The sequence below is a fragment of the Apiospora hydei genome (assembly GCF_038363865.1).
Source record: "Apiospora hydei strain CBS 114990 chromosome Unknown utg000004l_segment0_segment0, whole genome shotgun sequence".
In the NCBI taxonomy this organism is placed as follows: Eukaryota; Fungi; Ascomycota; class Sordariomycetes; order Amphisphaeriales; family Apiosporaceae; genus Apiospora; species Apiospora hydei.
The window spans coordinates 3,604,929-3,627,790 of NW_027117363.1; the positions used below are offsets into that span (position 1 = coordinate 3,604,929).

At 52.5% G+C, this 22,862-nt stretch overlaps 8 protein-coding genes across 8 annotated transcripts; 5 read left to right on the forward strand and 3 right to left on the reverse strand.

Moving 5' to 3' along the window:
* Window positions 1-637: 637 nt before the first annotated feature.
* PG997_003668 (ubiquitin carboxyl-terminal hydrolase) lies at window positions 638-6,916 on the reverse strand (the record flags this gene model as incomplete). The annotated part of the gene is made up of 5 exons (XM_066807983.1): window positions 638-735; window positions 796-852; window positions 917-4,495; window positions 4,553-4,916; window positions 4,967-6,916. The coding sequence occupies 5 exons, from the start codon at window positions 6,914-6,916 to the stop codon at window positions 638-640; spliced, it is 6,048 nt and encodes a 2,015-aa protein (XP_066671601.1).
* Window positions 6,917-8,409: 1,493 nt separating this feature from the next.
* On the forward strand, window positions 8,410-8,949 carry PG997_003669 (uncharacterized protein; the record flags this gene model as incomplete). Its single annotated transcript, XM_066807984.1, has 1 exon — window positions 8,410-8,949. One exon carries the CDS (start codon window positions 8,410-8,412, stop codon window positions 8,947-8,949), a length of 540 nt encoding a protein of 179 aa, XP_066671602.1.
* Window positions 8,950-11,688: 2,739 nt separating this feature from the next.
* On the forward strand, window positions 11,689-12,483 carry PG997_003670 (uncharacterized protein; the record flags this gene model as incomplete). Its single annotated transcript, XM_066807985.1, has 3 exons — window positions 11,689-11,744; window positions 11,807-11,857; window positions 11,883-12,483. The coding sequence occupies 3 exons, from the start codon at window positions 11,689-11,691 to the stop codon at window positions 12,481-12,483; spliced, it is 708 nt and encodes a 235-aa protein (XP_066671603.1).
* A 1,546-nt stretch (window positions 12,484-14,029) lies between these two features.
* Window positions 14,030-15,045, forward strand: PG997_003671 (uncharacterized protein; the record flags this gene model as incomplete). The annotated part of the gene is made up of 2 exons (XM_066807986.1): window positions 14,030-14,797; window positions 14,857-15,045. The coding sequence occupies 2 exons, from the start codon at window positions 14,030-14,032 to the stop codon at window positions 15,043-15,045; spliced, it is 957 nt and encodes a 318-aa protein (XP_066671604.1).
* Window positions 15,046-15,853: 808 nt separating this feature from the next.
* Window positions 15,854-17,873, reverse strand: PG997_003672 (nucleolar complex-associated protein; the record flags this gene model as incomplete). The annotated part of the gene is made up of 2 exons (XM_066807987.1): window positions 15,854-16,426; window positions 16,452-17,873. The coding sequence occupies 2 exons, from the start codon at window positions 17,871-17,873 to the stop codon at window positions 15,854-15,856; spliced, it is 1,995 nt and encodes a 664-aa protein (XP_066671605.1).
* A 328-nt stretch (window positions 17,874-18,201) lies between these two features.
* PG997_003673 (60S ribosome subunit biogenesis protein NIP7) lies at window positions 18,202-19,147 on the forward strand (the record flags this gene model as incomplete). Its single annotated transcript, XM_066807988.1, has 5 exons — window positions 18,202-18,225; window positions 18,316-18,499; window positions 18,585-18,725; window positions 18,790-18,821; window positions 18,896-19,147. The coding sequence occupies 5 exons, from the start codon at window positions 18,202-18,204 to the stop codon at window positions 19,145-19,147; spliced, it is 633 nt and encodes a 210-aa protein (XP_066671606.1).
* A 457-nt stretch (window positions 19,148-19,604) lies between these two features.
* On the reverse strand, window positions 19,605-21,123 carry PG997_003674 (glutamate 5-kinase; the record flags this gene model as incomplete). Its single annotated transcript, XM_066807989.1, has 4 exons — window positions 19,605-20,266; window positions 20,326-20,596; window positions 20,656-20,954; window positions 21,084-21,123. 4 exons carry the CDS (start codon window positions 21,121-21,123, stop codon window positions 19,605-19,607), a joined length of 1,272 nt encoding a protein of 423 aa, XP_066671607.1.
* Window positions 21,124-21,803: 680 nt separating this feature from the next.
* PG997_003675 (metalloprotease atp23 protein) lies at window positions 21,804-22,708 on the forward strand (the record flags this gene model as incomplete). The annotated part of the gene is made up of 2 exons (XM_066807990.1): window positions 21,804-22,409; window positions 22,481-22,708. The coding sequence occupies 2 exons, from the start codon at window positions 21,804-21,806 to the stop codon at window positions 22,706-22,708; spliced, it is 834 nt and encodes a 277-aa protein (XP_066671608.1).
* Window positions 22,709-22,862: the final 154 nt, after the last annotated feature.

The window sequence follows — 22,862 nt, forward strand, 5'->3', positions numbered from 1 at the left end:
ATATAACCGGTTCGAGCCAATCACTCCCCTCTCTCTCCCCAAACCACATTCCCATTGCTGATCTCCTCATCTAAGCGCCCCGACCGACAACAAGCCCATTGAGCCCAGTCTTCACATCTAATAATAGTCTCTGGGGGCAATTGTTTTTGTCATTCAATGCAAAGAAAATGATGTGCCATGTAGGAGCTACTTTCTCTAAGCTCGCCACCAAGACGCTAAATATCTGTTCTTTGCCTGTTTCTTCTTCCGGTGCACATCCTGGGCTGCTCAGAGTGAGTCTGACGCCCTCCCGGCATTCTATGCAATCAACATAACTCGTACACAACTAGGCCATCCCTTGGCCCTCTAAAACCTGCCTAATGAACCATGTTGGATTCATGAGGCCGTAATCATCCTTCCCTTCCTTGAGACGCCAGACACTCCTGTGCTATGCATTCCAGCCGTCCAGGCACCCTCGTCAGGGCCATGGCAAATCGCTGGGGAAAAGAAATAGAAGGAGAAAAAAAAAGGCACGAAGGGGGGGGGGGTCGTGCCGACGCCTGTGTCCGTCATCATTCATAAATCCAGGTATCATGCCTCTGTCTCATTCGTAGTTGGGGGGCATTAGTAGTCCTAGCCCCCCTGAGGTCGAACATTATCATTGCATCTCTGCATCCTGAAGCTCGCCCATGGCCTGCATGCTGAGGTCGGCCAGGCTGTCCATTTGTTCCGATGAAGCAATCGAGTTGTCCCAGTCTTCATTCAATCAGCTCAACTCGTCTAGGGTGGCCGAGGAAGAGGAATCGCTCCACATACCAGATCCATCCTCCTCGATCTCATCGACCGTGAGGCGTCTCACTGGCTCTAACACCTCTAAGAATAACACAAGGTTAGCTCAAGGTACCAGTGCTGCCTTGCCAGCATGCATCAAACTTACCTTGCCGAAGCTCCTGGTACTGCTCCCTCAAACCATCAACGCCAAGATCCTCATGGAAGTATCCTTCGCAGAGGTTGATAATCGACTCCAAACGTCCGACTGGGTCTCGGGGCGCCTGAGCCCCTCGGGCCACATAGGTCTCTCGAAGGTACGCCAGGCACTCGATCGCGATCTCGGCACCCGCCCGGGTAACAGCTTGAGAACGAATGGCACCACCTTCATCCTCGCCAAAGCTGGGAGATGGACCGTGGGAAAACACGACGTCGTGGAGGAACAATTCGGTCGAGTAGCTCACGGCTCGGTCGACCGATCCAATAAGGCCGGGAGCCCAGCGGGGCAGATTACGTAGCCCTTGAATCTCCACATCGTCTAGGCTCGTTTGTGAGACCCGAGAACTATCAAATGTCTCCTTGAAGAAGTCAAGGAAGTTTAGGCCCTCGGCAGCATTTTGTAGCGCCATGGTCTGCGAGTTCACGTGATTAATGAGGGTATCGACGCCATCCGGATTCTTGCTGGTCTGAACGTATAGGACTGCCATTCGTAGATACGGAGCCACAGCGTGTGAGACCATTTGGCCAGTGATGCGGTAGCGTAACGTGTTCAGCACGTTGGTGTCCATTCCCTCGCTCAGTTCCATAAGCCGGCCAATAATGGAATCGGTGGCGACCGCATTCTGATCAATCTGTATTAGCTTATCAACAAACATTCCGGCTGAATGGCCGGGCCAGGTCCTATGAAGCAACCCGATCTCCTCAGCAGTATAAGGGATGGTCTGTTCTCGAAGCGACATGGCCAAGCGTTCGTCGGTGCAGTCCACCAGGTCTGATGCATCACTGATGGTGGTGTCCATCACACCCATGAGCGTGTCGATCAAAGCGATGGCATTTTCGTAATTGGGAGGCTTGGTGGCCATTCGCCTGTTGACCACAGCAACAAGGCGCGAGTATTGCAACGGGAGTCCCTCAAAATCGACATCGGCAGCAATCGTCATGATGAGCTTTTCAAGAAAGCCCCATTGTAGGAGAACGGCCGCTTCGGGTCTTCCCATCTGTGCAAAGTCTTCCATGACCCCAAAGAACTCGGGCCAGGCGCGGATTGCACTCTGAAAGCTATCCCAAAGTCTGGAGAATAAACCACCAGCCGACATGATCGAAGGACCAGCCAATTTGGATTGGTCCGACACAGAATCATCTGTATCCGAGATACCGTAATGAGCGGGAAAGTGTGCTTTGATAGCACTAAGTACAAAGATGAACACAGTTCCCATCTGGTGTCTTATTGCCGGGTCTGCGTTGCGCTGTATCAAGTTTCGGAGAGCGTCGGGACGCAGCTGAAAGTAATTGAAAACCGAAAAGCAACACCGAGGGCATTTTCTGCAGACGGTTACCAGGACATGGTAAAGAGCTTCGAAATCCGGCGTCTCCTTGGCACGCGAGGCCACTTGATCGAGGTGACCGAGTGCAACCCTAATTGCACTATCCTGAATCGCATGGTCTTCGGCACAGTCGCCCTCCCATGCATTTGCAAGGACCTTAACGACGAAGGGGATGTGCGTGGAGTCGTTGGTACAGTGTCTGTGTATGATGGCCCAATTTTCTTCCTTGATCGCGAGCTCCAGATCAGAAGGCAGGGGAAATTTGAGGGGACCTGGAATCCCAGAAGCGACCATCTCGGCCTGTTCGCGCTTGAGCGAAGAAGATCTCTGATAGAAGAGCATGTATGCACTGTAGTTCTTTTCATACACGTGTCCATTGTCGAAGTGTGAGCGATAGTCTTGGCCGCCAAAGCAAGCGCTTGCCATCAATGAAGGGTCCCATGTATCTACCAAGTCGTCGTTGAACTCCACCCAAGGTGCGGTATTCGTACTAGGCCGCTCGCGAATATACGAGTAGTAATGACCAGACTCAGCAGTGCCTGAGTGAACTAGGACGCCGACCAGTTCAAAGGTGTCGGGCTCGGCCTTGTCTGATGGATTGCTGAGGTGCTCAATAGTGTAAGGCTGCATGTCGATCTTGCTCGGAAAAGGAAAGTAGTCATTGATCTTGCTTCGCTGGAGAGTTCTCAGATTGAAATCGAACCTCTTTAGATGGAAAATGAGGTTATCTGGAATGTCCTTGAGACAGGCTCGCTTAACCGCGTCCACATGCCGGTCACAAGTTTCGCATTTGTACTTGTTGTCACCTTCCATGATCTCGCCATCGACGTATGCCTGGAGACTCGCCTCGAGTCCAGCCTTGCCTTTGATGTCGCATTGTATGGCCGAGAAAGGCTCCATACGTTCAGAAACATGCTCGCATTCCTTCGACTTGACTTGCTGAACGAGCTGGCCTCCGTAAATGGATTTCAGTGTCTTCTTGTCGCTTTCCGCCGGGAGTAGCGCCTCCCATCGGTCAAATAGCAGATTGTAGAACTCGTCGACGTCCATTTGGTTATGGATATCGATGGGTGTTTCATCGTACGTCATTATAGACGACACGCAGGATTGGGGGTCTACAAACCTGCGAATGCTCCCCTGCAGGTTTGCGAATAGGACCTGCGTCTCACTAAGAAGCTGGCGCGTCTCTGTGTCCTTAATGGGCCTCTCGAGTATGAAGCGGCGGAACCCAGTGTTCATGAACAGTTGAGTGAACAAAGAGTTCAGATAGCATGTGTTGGAGAGATTTCGCAGTCCTGGGTATCCGCTAGATGACCGAATGGCTTTGGTTCGTTCGAAAAGGTGAGGCAATTCGTATCTGTATGGCTCATCCGGGAAGTCGAGGCGATACTTAGTCAGCCCTTCGAGACTTCGCAGGAGAACCCTTAATTGACCGGGCGTCTCACGGGCCAAAGTGCCGAGAATGTCGCACAGCATGTTCCTGGAAGAAGAATTCAACAAGACCTCTGGTACGAGTGGCCCTTCTTCGTTCTCCTCGGGGAATAAATGCCGTCGGAAAGCATGCCTGAGAAAGTTTGGAGGTAGCTGTAGCGACTCATTCCTGGCACGTAGAAGTCGACCTCCATGATGCAGAATAGAAAGCAGCCCATGGGAAACCACATCGACACGCTTCGGATGAGAAATGTCTTCGATGCTGCTGTGTTGAAGTAGGAGATCGCCGCATTGGAAAAGGCATTCCTGTATCTTCAGAACGGGTGAGTCTGCCTCACCCAACTTCTTGATGAGTACAATAGCGAGGTTGAAGACTTCCTCACTCTTTCCTGGATCCTTGACAGCACGCGACAGCAACTCAAGGGTGATCGGCCAAAAGAACTCGGCAAAGGCCAGGGCAGGTGTGCCTGATGGGCTGTGGTTGTAGATGCTTTTGGCGGTCATTAGCTTGAAAACCCCCTTCCTCACATACTGCCTGTCATCGTCGACGAGAAGCTTCTGTAAAGCTTCTTTCACAGCATGGTTCCCCTTGAATGTATCCCAAAAAGCGTTGCTTCGGACACAGCATTCAAGCAGAGCCTCCAAGCTCCGGTTGATCAGCTCTATACTGTTCTGAGCAGATGGCGCAGTAGTAGCGGAACGCAAGATTGTCAACAGACGCTCCAAGAGAGCCGGAGTAAGATAACCGATAATGGAAGGGGCGGCACTTGATTCTATGGCATTGTTAGCGGGGCATCGCCGGAGGAGCATGCCATCATTATACAACTGACCTTTTAGCAGTTGAACTAGGTTGTCAACCAGGTGCAACGTGAGTAGAATACGAATAGTCTCATTTGCACATCGCCCGATGACTTCCGTATTACAAATGGCGGTGACAACCAACGAAGCAGCCTTCAGGAGAGCCTCATTTTGGTCTAGCACCACCCGTTTATGGGCGTCAGTGTCTGGTTCGCTTACCTGCGATACCTGAGCCTTCAGTCGACGTGTGCTCAGATACTCGCGTAAGGCGTGGATCGCATATAGGCACTTGAACGGTTGGCCAAGTGGGAATATGTGTTCAGACGTTGCTGTACCATCTTCAAACGCTTGCAGGAATGATTCATCTGCTGGCAACTTCACGAGGAACGCATATATCTAGTGATCATGTTAGCTTATGACTCACACAACCGAATCGAACGCATTACCTCCTGAGCCAGTCTCTCCTCCATACTCAGATATTCCCACATCTGCTTGAAATGGCTCATGATTTCAATCTCCAAAGGCGATGCACCAGGTTTGATTTTTACAGGAGATAGCACCGTGCCTGTCTCTTTCTTGACAAGAATCAGGCCGTCATGGATATCGAGATCCTCCAGCGATTTGCAGATCTGTTCTTCGGTCGGTGCAAGCGGTGCACCACGATAGAAGATGCGATAGTTGTCAAACCCTGTCGCTTCTCTGAGACTGGCAAGCAAGGACGCTGCAGTATTTTGTCGTCCTATACTAAGGGGCTTGGCCTCTGTATGTACATGCCCATCAAAGGATTGGTATTTGAGTCCCGCAGACTCTCCTTCCATGCTGCCCGGCGCTTGGAGCATGAGGGATCTCAGATCCGGGGCAGCAAAATGTGATTTACTCTGCAGGGTTCTCTGGAAGGTGCGCAACACAAGAAGGGACCTGACGAATTTCAGTTCTTGTTCCTTTTGTTGATTATCTGGGCCCTCGATGATCATTGGTTCATCATCTCCGCTGGACGGGCCATTGTTGAATGCCTGGAGTGCTCGTGCGGCCACTGCCAGCTGATCTAGGCACCTGTTCACTAGACCAAAGTGGACTTTGCGAGCTCGATGAAGAGGAAAAGATAGGATCAACCTGCTGTCCACGTAAACGTCATTCACAAGCGTTTGGATGGCATCTTTCTCGATGCTCTGGTTCGGCGCGGTCAGGATAATGTGCCAGATAAGCTCAACGATGTCCGTCTCCAGTCGGCCCTCTTCGTCGAAAACTGCGCTGTTTGGGTCATTCACTAAGCTGAGAAGGCTAGAGCGAACAAACTCCAGTGTACCTTCGCAATAACATGCTGGCGGAAGTGTGGGTAGGTACTCATGGAGACATGAGCTCAGGTAAGGATTCTGCTCCTGTCGGGGATGCTTCCGAAGGGTATTCAGACTCTGCCAGGCAACTCGTCTGTCCTCATGGCATACGGCTCCTGTACCTACCAGTAGGTCCCAAAGTCGTCGACCATCAGTAGGAGTGATTGACGACCCGTGGTTTAGTATAAGGGAACAGATGAGCTCTCGACGCGCATTGTTGATGCTATTACCTTCCACTGTGTTTCCATACACCATGACATTGCCAATGTGACGGGCGCGAGATATCGTGGCTTCAAGCTCATCTATGATTAGACGAGCGAAGTCATGATCGGAAATAAGCACCGACAAATTCGGCATCCCCGTTTTATGAACCAGTAGTGATAAAGCCGTAAGGCTACCAGATGTTGTCGGCGACTTGGCCGCTATGTCGGTAATGCATTCAAGGAGAAGAACCTGACGGACCTCTACTGAAACACCGTGATGGAGTAGTTCCTTGAATTTCATCACAGCAAAGTGCTGTACCTCGGGGAAAGCAATTGAGCCTTGAGAATCCAAGACAGACGATTCGCGCATTAGTCTGAGTATAAAGTTGAAATGCAAGTTCGTCAATGGGGTCGAAGAAGGGCTCGGCTGCTGTTTGTTCGTAGGAGCCTTTATCATCGCATCGCAAAGGTCTCTCATGTAGTGCGTCATGGCTTCCAGGGGTAGGTTTTGCATGTGTTGCCACATAAGGCTTTGCTGCTCAGGCCCCATGAGCGTTGTGATCCTGGCCAACATACGTATGAGTGCTTCGGCCACACGAGGATCTTGAGTAGACGTCACTGTATCCCAGAAGAGGTTTGCTTGTGCGGCTGTGAAGGTAGTGGTGACAATCAAGAAGCCTATTATGTTAGAACTCTCTTGTGTGATCTCTGGGTGGCAAGTGGGCCCTAAGATGTAGTCGATCAGTCCAGCGTCGACCAAATAGTCTGCAAAGTAGTGCAAGTAAGCCGAACCATGACCCCCATCCTCGGAAGCATCGTTGATTCTTTTCCAGGAGTTGACAAGGTCTTGGGACAGCATTGTGACAGCAGCCACCCTCAACTGCATTTGACGTGACCTTATGAGCTTCACAAGAACGCTGTATCGCCATTCATGGCATATAGTGTCAATTGTGAATCCTGGCGCAATTTCCGGATGGTCCTTCCGATGTTCCGCACAAGATCCACAGCCTGACTGTGGTCTCCCTGTAGGCTGAGTCGCAGAATTGTGGTGAGATGGGGAATGATCCCGCTAGCAGTATCATGGGCGAAATGGTTCAGGAATTTATCAATCACGATACGTACTGCATCGGAAATTGTTTTGAAGAGGTGATGGCCCAAAGCTGAATTTGACTGAGCCCGCAAGTAACGCGCCTCTGGCGAGGTTTGTACATAGTCAATCCGGCAAGAGATATCTTGCAGAATGGTGGTTGTCAGGTTGGCGATATTCAGGAGGTTATCCATGGTTCTTCTCGGAAACCGAGACAGCAAGTTCAGATGTAAACTAGCTAACTCATTGAGTTTGGACATTGCTCCACCTGAACATCTGTGAAATAGGTCAAGAAGTACCACCGACATATCGGGGTATACATTCTGCTCTTCGGGTCGACCGGCAGCGGCAAGACAAGGAAGGTAGTAAGCAGACAACATGTCTGGCTCACCTGCTTCGTCGTCGTAGGAAGCAGCCTCCAAAGCTCGGCAGTCCTGGACGAGGAAGAATGCCGTCATCTGTGCAAGCTGTGAAAAAACGGCTCGAGCAAGCTCTCTGAGCTCTCTAGGTTTCGCATAAGCAAGCCTGTAAAAATGTGAGCTGGTATAAATAACAAAAGACGGCTGCCATACCTTCTACTATGGAATATATAGAACAGATCAGGCAAACTTGCCCAGAACGCTTTGTTCTCGCCGAAAGATTGGACAACAGCTGCAGGTGTACTTCTCGCAGCAACTAGGTACTGGTCAAACCAGCCTTTCAAATTGCCTAGTATTTCGTCGAATTGCACGTTTTCTAAATCAGTCAGCCTCTGGACGCCAGTGTGTCGACACTGTGGCGACCTACGTTGCTGTAGGAACTGAACAAGCCTAACGACAGTATCGTAGCAGCTTTCATCCGCGGAGTGGTATGGAAATTGAAACATGAGCAGGTCCATATCCAGAGCGTTGTGCGATTCAACGAAGGCAGGTGGCCGTATGTTTGTGAAACTCAGCTCGTCATGGCCATCCCTTCCGCCATTTTTGACGGCGACAATCTGCACCTCAGAGTCATCCGACTCCTCCTCATCTATATCTCCAAGGTTGCTTGTAGTTGCTTGAGGTGCAGGGCCCAGGTCCATTTCGCATGCTTCCACGCTGGGCTTGATGCAATCTCTTCTGGTTCGAGCAGTCGAAGGGGAGTCGGGCGACGAAGGGACGGGAACATGGCCGTCGGTGTTCCGCAAGTTGATTGTCACCTTGCTAGAGTGAGGTTCGCTGATTAGACCCCGTGATTGTGAGGGTGGTGTGCTGGGTGCGGTAGGCTCGGGCGTGTCGACTCGCATTATGGCGGCTTCGTCGGGCATGTCCACACGCGAAAGTGAGGACTCGAGAGATCTACTGCGTGATCCGGTACGTGAGGTTCGACGACGCTTCCGGGCAGCAATATCACTGTCGCCGAAGGGATTGGGGCGTGTCGAGCAAGGCTCAGAGGAGACAGCACGATCTGTCGAGTCGGCCGAGGCTCTCGAATCCAGGTCCATCTGGTTGGTGCAAACGCAAATGAAGGAGCTCCAGGTACGTCTCTCCAAGCTCGGGGCGTTCGCACGAGATGGCTCGGCGGCTTGCAGGCTTCGTCTGTATCAGCATGTGGATTGGAATGCACGCGTGGGGGAGAATGTTGGACAAGGAGACGCGGACAAGGTGGGATGGGATAACAGAGGGCAAGCCCAACGCAAGACTGAGAAGGAAAGAAGAAAAAAGAACTGGCTCAATCCCAGACCACACCTGAAGGGTTCACAGGAATATGGTACTGGCAAGCTCAATTATCCCCCAAGGTCAACCTCGAATGTGAATCCTCAGTTGAACGCCTTACATGGAGACTAGTGCAGGGAAGCAGCAGCATAGGCGGATAAGGCAGATAGCATTGGGATGGACATGGGTAGGAGCTCTTGATGATCGGTGGATATCGCTGCTGGTAACTTCGAGGGACAGCTCGACTTTTGGCAGCGATGGATTTGGCTCACGTCACGCTAGGAGCGGGGGAGGGGCGGGCTTAGTGGCTGTATGGTGGGGGGGGTTCTGGGAGTCGCAGGCACCCAACTTCTTAGCGAGCACCGGAGCTTCTGTCGGCTGCTGCCCACCAAGATGATGTAGGTACCTGGTAAAGAAGTAGACGTGAAGTGTCCCGTCGCTCAACAATCGATTTTTTAGGTGGGGGGCAGTGGTGAACAACAAGTAGGGCTCTGCAGGGGCAGGAATGCTAGATGGGCAGTGGATCCGATGAACTGAATCAAGACGGTCGTGGTTAAAGAGGCAGCTCACATACCTGTGACAGCGGTCCAGCCTGGCTGGATATGTGTGTATGTAGGAAAATACAGGAGCTGTGGGGGATCAAGATGCCCCCTTGGCAGGAGCGGACTGAGACTTTCTGCAGGCGCCGGCAGCCTTATGGTATCGTCGAAAAATACCTGGGAGCCGTGGGAGGGAAAAGAGATGTCATTTCCGAGCTTCAGTTGAGTTTGGTAGCGTAGTATCAAGCAGAGTAGGTTGGTCAATCGCAGTCGTCTTGGGAGAGATCTGCCAGATAGAAGTGCTGAAAGTGCTCTCTTGGGTAGATCAGCGCACGGGTGGCTCAACAGCGGGAAATCCAGGCAAGGCAAGGCAAGGCAGGGCCTAGAGAGGGAAGTGGTCCTCGATGGTGGATGACAGAAGAGGTGTGAGGGAGTGGGTGAGTGGGTTTAGGTAATCACACAGAGGTGTGAGTTAGTTCAATGGCCAATCATTCAACCTATGGATTGATGGATGTCCATCATGTTGGATCGGCAGGCAGCTGCAACAGAAGCTTGAGGTGTGCAACCAACGCAACAGAAGGCAAGCGAGAGGGAGCGAGAGAGAGCGACAAGCTGCGGGGGATCCACCCTTCAATGTTGCCTTTGCCTTTGGGGCCTTACAAACGCACAACTTCTTGGACCAGGTAGCTTGAAGAGCTTCGATTGATTGATACCAGGCTGCAGCTCGTTTTACACATGCATCAAATCAAACCTGGTTACCTGCTACTCAAGTATTGGAGGTACCTAGGTAGGTAGGCAGGCAGGTAATCAAATCTACTACCTAGTACCTTAGGTAAGATAGAGCTCACCACCTACTACTACTTACGCGTATCTGCAACACGAGCGCGTCAGCTCATCTGCCACATTGATGGATATTGAAGTACTCTGAACCTTCAAGGTGACCGAAATCCACTTCTTTTCACAGCTTATATAAAGTCAATTCAGTCAGAAACAGTCAGCACATAAAGTAGGCATACTTATCAAATGTAGGTACAGATCTTGATGCGCACGCTCATTGCCGCTCCTGTACAATCATCTTTTAACTGTTCGCGGATCGCAAGCAGCCTCGTCTGGGGATCAGTGTCATAACGGCCCATCATCAAGGTTCCATCGAGGCTAGCTGGAATGCCGCTTGCCATTATTTACTTGCAAACTCTCCGTGCAATGTAGCATGTGCATATGATGTTAACACCAGGTTTAGCTGAACAACATTGTAATCCAAGCAGCCTAAGCTTTGGAAGATCTCAAGGTTTACGGTGCATGGGCGCTACCCCCTTTTGGATGGCTGAGATCAAGGATGCTGGCTGGTCAGGTTGGTATACTAACGCTCTCTCACAGAGTGCTTCATAGTGATTTATGTAAGGGGTGGTACCGGAACGACGGTATTCAATATTGTGTGTGGCATGTATAGCAGAGTCCTTTCACTGACGTAGGCCTTTGGGGACAAAGACGGGACGGGACGCATGCTGGAGCCGGTCCAGAGTGAATGGATCATGTACCTTAAGTATCTGAGTATGTATGATATGGTACTAGTTTGACTCCAGATTCAACATAATCTCATGTGTAAAGGGGGTTGGCGGGAGCTCCAGGCATACCGTGATACTGCTTGCTGCTCGACAGTCCTGGCGTATTGTACGGATTCCCCCGGCATCTTCCAGGGGCCTCACACAGCAGTAGGAACTAAGATCGCTGCTGGGAGGAAGACAGAGCAGATATGGACAATTGATCAAAACAGAAGCTTGTTCTCAAAGGCGCTAACCATAGCCAGACTAGCGCGGCTACTGACAAAGCGCAATGTGCCAAAGACTTGATGCACAAGCCTAACGCACGTGCCTCATTCTGTACCTCCCTTCATGTAAAGAGAGACTCGATGCCTCTTTAGTGGACCTTATAGGAATATTCGATGTTGATTCTGCAGGTGGATCGCTTACCATCCGATTGATGTGTGTAAGACTGAGCTTCGGGGATCTTCTGCTTCCATAAAATCAGTGAGTAAATGCATGGAAGACCAGGGACCAGCGATCAGGACAGGATAGGGCACGCAAAGCGAAGCAAAGGGTCGCCTTCCAAAGACAGCACAAAAAATCGATGCTATCTTGCTAACCAAGGGTGGTCAACGGCTGCTTGTACCAGGCCTTCGAGAATCGCTACTTCCTGTAGGAAACGTTGCAATCATCAGCACGTGTTCCTTGAGGTGGACTGTAGATCCTGACCCTCTGGCCATCGGGTTGGAGCACTGAACGATAGATGCTCTCGGCCCAGCTCCATTCTGCTTGCATACCGACTTGGCAAGATGGAGAAGAAGAAGTATCTGCATCAACTCGATACTCCTTATTCTGCAGCCTCGTGGTATGTTTGTCCTGATCCCAACCGCTGTCCAGCACACGAGAACTAACATCTTCCTTTTCCAGGCCAGATATCTCAACCGATGACGAAGATGCTATCCTGGAGCTCTTATGCAAGTAAGCCATCATGTCCCACTTGAAGAAACTGCAACTGGACGGTCTGCCAACTTGCTGCGGTCAACAACCTCCGAGTCTCTGTTCATGTACCTGGTTTGGGTTGGCGTGTCTTGGTACTGACTGCGACATCTAGCTTCCTCTCACCTCTGGGAAACTTCCGGAAGCAACATGCGCAACCGTCCAAAGGGAAACGAATGAAGAAACGAAAGCGTCATGTAGCAGATTCGACTGACATGGGCCTAATCACCCCTTCGATGCCTGCCATCAGCCGACACGTGGACATCGGTCTAACAAATGTCACTCGGTATCTGCAGGAACCATCGATCAGAACCCATGATACTACAGAACCGTGCCGTCGATATTCTGTCATTTTCGTGGCCCGTTCTGGCCAGCCAAGTAGCATCAACAGCCATCTGCCCCAGATGGTGGCTGCTGCGTCCGGTTTGCAACCTCCGCAACCACCCATCAGACTCGTGGGGTTTTCTAAATCTTGCGAGCAACGTCTGGCATCGGCCCTGGGGATTCCCCGCGTCTCCTGCATCGGGGTAATGGACGATGCTCCAAACTCCAAGGCTCTTTTTGACTTCATCCACAAGCGAGTACCCCCATCGATGTTGCATGGCTGAGGGAAGCCGTGAGCGGCGATTACAAGGAAACGCAGATCAACACTTTTGAGAAGATCGATCGGAAGAAACCGAAGCCTAATGTGTGTCGAGATCGAGGGCAGGGCTGAGAAATTGACCCAAATTTGCGGATTCCTGTGGATCAACATTGCCCAAATCTGTATGCAGAGTCAGTCTTGCACTTCAAGGCTTTATAGGGACACCTAGCGGCGATGAGAACTATCAATTCTCCTTTTGAGAAGGAGATGCTCTGATGCTCTGGTCGAGCAGTGTTTGTGGTGGGCCGTTCGACCCCTATATGGGCTCGCCACTACAATACATACGAAAAGAATGAAAGGTCTTGACACACCTCCTCTGCCACCTACCTGCATGTACATATATGGTATGCACTGAGGTGATTACCTGCTTCAGTAGATACATACTCATACGTCTCCATCAATGGATGCTTTGAGCTTGAGAAACCCGATCTCCTGAAGCGATAAGCTAAGCTGTACAATTGTTGTGGTGGACTGGGAAGCAGCCTACGCTACCTAGCAAAACACTGCTTTGCAACTGCCATTTGTTCGGCGACGAGTTCAGGCTCGCTCTTTCCCTCTTACTTGCTTCAGTACTTACTTACACGTGCTGTTTGAAGTCCCTTCCCGTGTCAGGTGTACTTCATTCAGGTGGCCAGCTCCTCCCAGAACGTGCCCCATCCTACCTACATACCTACATGTAAGTAGGTACCTACGCATAATTTGATCGACCTCGCATGCAAGCTTGATCTCAACTTGCACTTGGAGCTCCACATCATCCCCATCCTCGTTGACACTTGCAGTTGAGAGAGGACTGTTACTTCGCGTGCAAGAATCCAAGCCCACCCCAAGGCTGATCATTCTAAGCAACATCCGTCCACTTGCGTTGGTATCCAGAATTCGTTGCACCACGTTCACCTTGTAGTAGGTAAGCTGTTCCAACCGTCTACCTACCGTTCCCCGAAATACCTGCCTAAACCCTCACGATCGTAGATCATACCTGGTGTGGTGCTGCTGCAGCTGTCTTTTGTAGAAGGCATCTGTGGCATGTGAGGAAACATACGGTTTACTTACTCGTTCCCTTCTTCGGCCAAGTCTTGAAGACACGATCTGGGTGGGTTGCTTCCATCATTTCCAGTACTCGTCAAGATATATGGAAATCGAGGCCCCGCATCTCACTTACTCTTTCGCACCGACTCGCAAATCATGAACTGACACTATCGCGTAGACGCTTGTCTCACTTTGCATGGGTATCTATATCCAGTGAAGATGGAATACACCAGCGAACAAGTCAATGATGCTCGGCAGCTGAGAGCTTCCTTCCGGCCCGCACAACCCTCTCGGCGCAAAGGGGGAAGAACAAGAATGGGCGTGCTTCGTACACTGCTCCGAATAGTGGTTTCAACAATGCCCCGAGCCGTGGCCTGAACAGTGGCTCGAACGGATACAGATCGACTCCGAGTTCTTACACAACTGACCCCGCAAGCAGTACTGGATCCCGGGGAAGTTTCACTCCAGCCCGTGGATCTGGATCGATGCCGTCTTCTTCCACCTCCCACCAGCGTGTTGGAACGTCTTTTTCATCTGGCAACAATAACTCACAGTCCATCCACGGCCCCAGCTACAGCTCATATGGAAGTCCGAGCACACCCCGTGCTCCGCAGCCTGTTCCGACTGCATCTCGGAACAATGTCACTGATTCCGGACCGAACGTGCAGCATGGTAGCAACGACTACAACGGAGCTGCCGCCAATGCAGCACGTACTGGCCATAACGCAGTGGCCGGCTACACTCACCAGCCCTTACCTCCTAGCTCCCCCTCGGTGGCCGAACCTCGTCCTAAGGTGCATGGTGGACTCGCCAGCAGCCGCTATGCCGACACCAGCAAGGAATCCTCTACTGTACCTTCGTCTTCTCAGTCTAACGGCAATTCTCATTTCCGTGTTACCACTGATGCGAATGGTATTGCTAGTCGCCCGGGCTTGCAGTCTCCTGATGCATCCCAAGCTCTGCCCCAGCTTAGTAGTCACTACACTTCGATGCCACCGTTGACTTCTGCCAATGGATTTGGGGTTGGTCCTCTTTCTAATGTTGGTGCCAAATCCCATCCCTTGAGCCACATCCGAGGCATATCCAATACCTCGGACGTCGAGATGGTTGATCTCAGCGGAAAGATCGGGGAGGGTACTAAGCCTCCGGGAGTCCACGGTCGCCGTGGTATTGACCAATCTCGATGGGCATCTTCCGAGTCCGCTCCTGGTGCTAGCGGCCCGGCAACTCCTTCTCTGACAGAGAATCGTCCTGTAAGTATAGAGTCCCAAAGAAGACCCCAGCCAAATTATAGTACTGACCGGATATACAGTATTGGCGAACCGGTGCTACGTGGTCACTGGCCAAGTACAAGAACCCAACTTCTATACGCGAACTTGCGGAAGTAACCGGTGAAGCTTCGCAGCCTAGATCACGAGAGCAAACACCTAAGCCTGATTCGCGCCAATCTGCCAATGGTGCCAACAATCATGGTGGCTTGGGTGCTTCGCGCTATGCATAGATGCGGCCACGAAGCATCACACACTTGGGGGTTGAACCGAGATTGCGGCTTCTCGTCAACTGTACTTGTGTGTGTTAACATTCTACGCTGTCTTGCGTCTGTCGGTGCACTCCCTACAGTCGCATTGGTTTGTGTGATTACCCCTGTACTTTTATATCGCTCGGTTCGGCGTTGCTCGTATGCAGCCCACTCTCCAAATATTGATGATGGAAAGAGTCTCGGCACAATTTCCCTTGTTGGTACCAGAACGATTTTACGCCGACTCTCCTTACATCACTGTGCACTGGTTTATGAAACGACATGCAGCAGCAGCAACAGCCATTAGCGTCGGCGACGAGTGCTAAGGCAGGCAGGCTGCATCTCAGAGGAGGTATTGTTTCTGAAGACCGACGCATGGGGATGAGAGAATTGCATACACATGAATGAACTGGTATGGTGGGCAGTGTCGCCCTATTTGCCTGTTTCTATAGAGCGAGGATAGTTTGTGCCTGGCCAAGAAGGACACCAAGATTAAGGTCGATAGGTACCTCGATCTTTAAGTAGATAGTAATGATAATACACGAAAACCCCAATATTTGTCCCACGGTTATGCCACTGGCTGTAAATATTCGTCCCCTGGTTATGTCACTGGTTGTATGCCACTCGCATGTTGTCAAATATTGCAGTTAAAGCATGCATCAGCGCACGCTTGGTATGGTATTCATTGCGCTGTCTAGATTGTGGTGACCGTGGACCGGATTACCCCCTTATATCTTTATCACTACACCCAATACCAAGCCACCACCGCCCCCATCACTTCCGTTAATCATTATCGCTCCTTGAGCATAGCCTTCTCAACGATCTTAACACCCTCGCGCACCTTGGGGCAGTAGTGCCGTCTCAGGATCTCACCCTCCCACACTGTAGTGGCGAAAGGGTTGGAGCTCTCGACGCTCTCGCTGAGAGCGTTGAAGACGCCATCGCCCTTCCTCTCCTCCGTGTCCCAGAGCGCAGCCACTTTGCGGCCGTGTGTGCCACCCACGTCGGCCAAGAGGGCCAGGACGGCCTGAGCCGACTTCTCGGGCATGTGCAAGGAAGCCGACATGAGCTGCTTGGTGAAGGCGGCGAGGCGCAGGGGCGGCACGGAGCGGATGTTCCAGGGCGGGAGGAGGATGGCGGTCAAGGAACGGATGAGCAGGACGGTCGTGGTCTGGAGGTTGATCTTGTTGCGGGACTTGGGCGCTGCCGTGGCCGGGGCGTCGGGGTCCGGGAGATGCAGGGACTTGGCACCGAGCTCCAGGTCGGGGTGTGTTGAGAGTTGGAGAAGAGCCTTGTAGAGGTGGGCGGTGAAGAAGGAGAGGTCGAGATGCAGATCCCCCCCGGGCGTTGTGTGCGTCTTGGCCTGCGAGCAGCGCGAAGGCGGTCACGGTGCACAGGAGGGCCTCGCGGGCCGTATTGCGCGGTTTCGTCTCAAACTGTTCCTCTTCCTCCTCCTCGCCGTCACCGTTCTCTGCTGCATCCGCTTCTCGGATCAAATCCTTCAGTGCCTCTAGGAGATCGCCAAAGAAATCTTGGTTGATCAAGTGCGCATACTTCGCCAAACCCTCCAGGGTGGCACCCATTAAGTGCGGTACTCCGGCCTTCAGGATGCGGAAGTACGAGGCAAAGACGAGCTTGAGTGTTTCGCTTTGCATACGCTCCCTTTCCTCATGGCTGACGATGGCATCGGCTTGGTCCATATCCTTCTGTAGCGCCTTCTGCTCCTTGTCCAACTTCTTCTGCTTCTTGCTGCGAATATCCTTCTTGTTCTTGAGCTTTTTGGGTCTCGGTCCATCGGCATGCTCAACATGATCTTTCGAGGCCTTGCCACTGAATTCGGACAGAAGCCGCAGATGGAGGAATAAGTTCAAGACACTTTCGTCAACCATGTAGTCTCTTGCCCTCATCATCTTGGAGAGCAGACCTACGGCCTCAAAAGCTGGACGGCCTTCCTCATCGTCTTCGAATAGCTTGATGAGACTGTTCGCGCACTTCTCGAAATCGCTGTCAACCCTCCTTGTGCTCAGCTTGCCCACCAAGATCTTGACCAAGTCGGTTCGGAAGTTGAAGTGGGGCACACTGTTCAGCAAGGTACATGCACAGGTTATGGCGACGTTCGCAACGGTCTGGCCCTTTCCTGGTGCTTCGCCTCGGCCTAGTTTCGCTTGTTTGGTGAGCTCCTTGATGAAGCCCTGGTATCCCGAAACCAGTGCCTGTTCGTAGCCCCTAAGAGTCCGGACCCCCTTTGATACCAGCTCCTTCGGACCGTCCTCAGTCTGCGGTCTTATCCTGTAACCCGGAATGACATCCTTGTATACAGAAAGCTGGGTGGCCATTGCCAGCTTCTGTATGGCGGGAATCCGTGACTGTCCAATCTTGGCCAGGGCTTTGAAGGCACCAGCGTTGTCCTCCGGGTCTTCTTGGACCAGGGTCGCAATCTTTGCTAACTCCTCCTTGGCTTCCCGGATCTGCTGGGCCACGGGGATCTTCGGCGCCTCCGGCTTCTCCTCTTCCTCCTCGACGCCGCTTGCATCGGAGGCGTCTAACCAGTCCTCGTCGCTTACGACTGAGCCCGCATCATCTTGCGTGGCCTGCATATGTTGCAAGCGGCCATCGGCAAGCTTGATTGGTAGTCGTGTGCTCTCCTTCACCTTGGCCTGGGCTTTCCGGGCCTTCGTCTCATAGTCCTGCTCAAGGTCCCAACTGGCGGCATTCTTGAAGAAGGCCTTCTGCACCTTGGCACTTGACCGGCCATCGTCGTCTGACGGAGGAGGAGTGAGCTTCCTCTTTTTCGCCGGCCTGGAGGCCATATTTATTTGCGACATTTGCTTTGCTGGGATATATGCCTTTTTTTCCTGTAAGTTGCTGTCCAAGGCCAGACTGAGATGAACATAAAATTTCCAGAGAATTGAGTCCAGGGTCCTTCTTTTCCGCTGTCGCCCCACTCGCCTAATCCCTGTTCAGCCACTCAAGCGGCGCCAAGACCCGATAAGATGGCTTATCGCAACCTTCGATAAGAAAAAGTTCTGGAGGATGCTACAAAGTATACAATACAAGACAATCCCCCGTCGACAATCCCACCCCGCGACCGTCGGTGATAGAAAGTCATATCACGTTCGCTCTGTACTCTCCGTCAAAATGCGTCCTCTTACAGAAGAAGAGGTAAGCCCAATGTCCCGTTGCCCACTTACACGAATACGATTCTCCCCGTACAGCAGTTGGCTAACCAATGCCTCTTATTGAACCCGACAGACCCAAACGGTCTTCGCGAAGCTTGCGTCCATATGCGGCAACAGCTTGAAGAACCTTATTGCGCCCATTGACAACTCGCCCACCGCCGACCGATATGTTTTCCGAGTGCAAAAAGACCGTAAGACTCCATACTTCCCCAACTGGCTGCCCGTTGATACCCCCGGCGCGCGCACTCTCTCGAGGGGTGCGGCCTTGCGCACTACCGCCCAGTCCGATGCGCTCTCTGCAAACGACAAGTACTAACGTCCGCGGAATCGCTCTGCAAATAGGTGTTTACTATGTCCTTCTCTCTATGGCCAACTTGGCGACCACTGTGTCTCGCGACAACCTGCTGAGCTTGGGAACCTGTCTGGGAAAGATGACCAAGACGGGCAAGTTCAAGCTTCACATCACCGCGTTGCCGATTTTGGGTATGGTTCCCCCAATCTGAGAATGACATCCCCGGGTAGGTTACTAAATATTCTGGTTGAACAGCTGAGCACTCCCGATATAAGATTTGGATCAAGGTACGTTCCAAGCCCCCGAGCCCCCGACCATGGGCTTCGCTCCTTTAGAGAGCTAACACCAATTGTCATGACAGCCTTCCGGTGAGATGCCCTTCCTCTACGGCGGCAACATTGTCAAAGCGCACGTCGGACGCTGGACCGAGGATACGCCAGAGCACACAGGAATCGTCGTTTTCAGCATGGACGACCGGCCGCTGGGTTTCGGCGTGACAGCCCGCTCCACCGCCGAGGCAAGACGTTTAGCTCCCACCGGTATGGTGGTCTTCCGACAGGCAGATGCTGGCGAGTACCTGCGTGATGAGGACTCTCTGTTCTCTTCTGGTTAGAAAGGCGGGCGGCGCCGATGGATGGCTATCAGACAAAAGAAAGGGGAGGGGAGGAGGAAGCGCTCTCGCACTTATCTGCATCGATCAGCGGAGTTACGGTGTTTTGGAGGCAAAATCATATCAGCCATGGTTTGGTCATGGCTGCGATATCCTGCGTCATTGGTCTTCTTTAGTCGTTTAATTAGCACGAGGAGGCTCAAAGGCAGCCGAATTTCAGCAAGTCTTCGTCAACTTCTCGCATGAACAATGTTGCATTTGTGAATAGGGATTACAACGTAGAGTTACACTTGTAGACTCTCTCTATAACTTGAATGATGTAAATGGCCCAGTATCGCTAAGATTATAACATCTAGTGGTCCTATTTAACCCCTTTTTTGCCGTTCACACCATCAATCCCGAAACGCCGGGTTAGAGCTTTGTTCTAGACTTGGTCTCGCAGCATACCCCAGAATACCGACTATGTCGGCGTCACAGGTCGGCTTTCGCGCTGGAAGAGGCTCACGTTGTCCCTGTCTGCCACATAGTCGCTATCCGCGTAATCGAGGATACTCTGTATCTCCTTGCTTCTGCGCCCCTTAATCCGTTGGATCTCAATAGCAGCATAGTTGACCAGCGCCCGGCCGACTTCAACAGGGGTGCCGTGCCATAATTTGCCATCAGACCCAGGCTCTGAGTTGCGCTCCACGACGACGATCCGTACTGCTTCGTGTGACGCGAAGGAGCCCTCGACATCCAGCACGCCGACGGGCAAGAGCCCTGCCTTATGGGCCAGAGCCCGATGTGCACCGGCATCGACGTATAGAGTACCGTGGGGTGCGAGACCGTGAAGGAGCCAGAAGTAACGATCTCGAATGGGCTGGGGGGACGGGAGGAATCGAGTGTGCAATGGGACTTGCACGCTGTCCGCGACTGGCAAAGGCTCAGTGGGTGCAGACAGCGAATTCTCAGTTTGTTGCAACGATCTGCTTGTGGCCTGCACATGGCGGACAATCTGGGTAATGTTGCCGGGGCATGAGGAACGTGTAATGACAGTCATGACGCCAGCCGAAGTTGCGAGCTTAGCCGCAATTATTTTCGTTGCCATGCCGCCAGTCCCAAGTGATGACCCAGCGCTCGAAACTGGAAGCCTGTTAGTACCTAACTGCGTATGAGTGATCTGATCGGTGGTGATAATGTACCGTCTGCTTGCACACTATTGATGTCCTCGACAACCTCGATGGCCTTGGCGTCTGGGTTCGTCCGGGGATTCTTGTCATATAGACAGTCGACATCCGTCATTAGGAAGAGGAAGTCGGCGTGGACCATGCCGGCGGTGATGGCAGAAAGCGTGTCATTGTCGCCGAACTTGATCTCAGCAACGGCCAGCGTGTCGTTCTCATTGACAATGGGAATGACGCCCATGTCGAGAAGCCCCACCATGGTGTTTTGCGCATTAAGGTATCTCGTCCGCTGCCCGTGGAGTATTAGCAAGTTGGTGTAAGTCCCACTCATCTCTGAAGTCAACTTACGTCGGCGATATCATTTCTGGTCAAGAGAATCTGGGCGATGGGTTGCCGGTAGTGGCCAAAGAAGCTGTCCCACAAACTCATCAGACGACACTGGCCGATAGCCGCCAGGGCCTGCAACTCGTGTAGGTGCTTCGGACGCTTGTCCTGGTCCATCCGTTGCAGGCCAACGCCGATGGCACCGGACGATACGATGACGACCTTGTGCCCATCCTTACGAAGCTTCACAGCCGTCGAAACGATGAGGGTCAAGATGGGGAGCAGGGGCTCATGAGTCTTCTCGTCGACTATAGAGCTAGTTCCTGTATGTAGGATAGACCGACTGGTTGTTAGAAGAGTTCCCGTACGGTAAGCCCCACTCTATCGTTCATTACAAGGAAGAGAGCACCCAGGACAGTCCGCCCTGGTCTCGGTAAGGAACCCTCACTTACCGAGTTTAATCACGACCGTGAGTGGCTTGGCGGCTTTCATTTTGGCAGATCTGGGTTAGTCAAACTGGCCAAGGGGAGGAGGAAATGGGAGACTGCAACGCTGAGAAAGTCCCAGAGAATAGTTCGTGCATTATGTATGAGCATGCCGGAGGACTCACAGGGCGCATTGTCGCCCGACAGGCCGGCCATTGTGTGTTACTTGGCAAGACTTGCTGAGCTGCTTTGGTTATGAAAGGTCCACCGTCAGGAAAGATGCGTAATGTCTTCCAAGGATTTGCTAAGAAATGCCCACTCGGCAGCAGACATTCCCATAGGACTTTTCCGAAGTCGGTCAGAAAGCGAGCCTGCCCAGCGCATCATTGGCAGAATGTCGATGGGCGACCAGATTTAATGGAACGTGCATAACTTTTTGGTCGGCCCCCAAGTGCTGCATAAGACCTCACCGCCCGAAAGAGCGAGTACTGATGTACTTATACCCATGCTACTCGTGGCCCATTTCCCGCCAATTGACCTTCAGACGATCCGGCTCAGATAATCTTATCGCTTTGAAGATAGACAGTTTACAGATCAGATCTTGAAGGCGAACTGCATCAATTTCATCCTGTCTGCGCAAAGCATCATCGCCCGCCTCGTCTCTGATCGTCTGGCTCCGCAACACGAGCCGTTCCTCTCACGCAAGCGAAGCACCAGAGACCAATTGCGCCGTGTCTCCCATACACAATGGCGCCGCCACAATCGCCGGGCGCGGGCGCCGTGTCCGAAGCGGCCTTGCCCAGCAGTAGTAGTGCCGCAACAGCGAGTACCAGCACTGCCACCGCCTTGCCGACGAACTACCTGCCCCCGATCGTCAAGAACGACCCCGCGCGTACGGGCTTCGACCCGCAGACCAAGTGGTGGGTGAACTACTTCAAGATCCTGGCGGGGCAGGTGACGCCCGAGGGCCAGTTCCACTACCGGGAGTGGCGGACGACGGCCAACGAGGCGGCCGACTGCAAGCGCTGCGAAGACTGGCGGGACTTTGCGCTGCAGCACTCCCCGACGGTGCGCTTCCTGCGCGAGAAGATCGAGGCCCTCAACGGCCGCCTCGACAAGGACAACGTCATCTGCCGCCGTTGCCCCGCCCGCCTCACCGAGGACGGCGAGGTCCACCGCCAGAGCGGCGGCTTCAGCCCCGACCACGGCATCCTCATCTGCGCCAACGAGGTCCGCGACAGGACCCACCTCGAGGACACCATGGCGCACGAGATGGTGCACGCCTGGGACCACCTGCGCTGGAAGATGGACTGGACCGGCGACAAGGACCTGAAGCACGCAGCTTGCACAGAGGTAGGCTTCTTCACTGGGCCCGTAGACTGGGAGGTTCTATCCTTCTTTACTAACAATTCTTTTCTGTTCAGATCCGAGCATCCATGTTGAGTGGCGAGTGCAGGTGGGCGAGGGAATCCATTACCAGAGGAAACTGGACGTTGACACAGCAATTTCAAGATTGCGTACGCACAAGAGCCGTGATCTCCGTCATGGCAAGACCGCGGTGCAAGGACGACGTGCAAGCCGTGAAGGTCGTAAATCAAGTCTGGGACTCCTGCTTTTCAGATACCCGGCCGTTCGATGAAGTATACAGATAATGGGTTAGAACGACGACTCGTACAACAGCAATGACGGAGCCTGGAGTTAAGGATACAATGGATATTGTATGTGTATTTAATCAGAAATTTGTGAATACCAGTACTCCCTCTCCTTAATGCAAGATTTCCCAAGGTCAAAATGGGACCTCTCCCT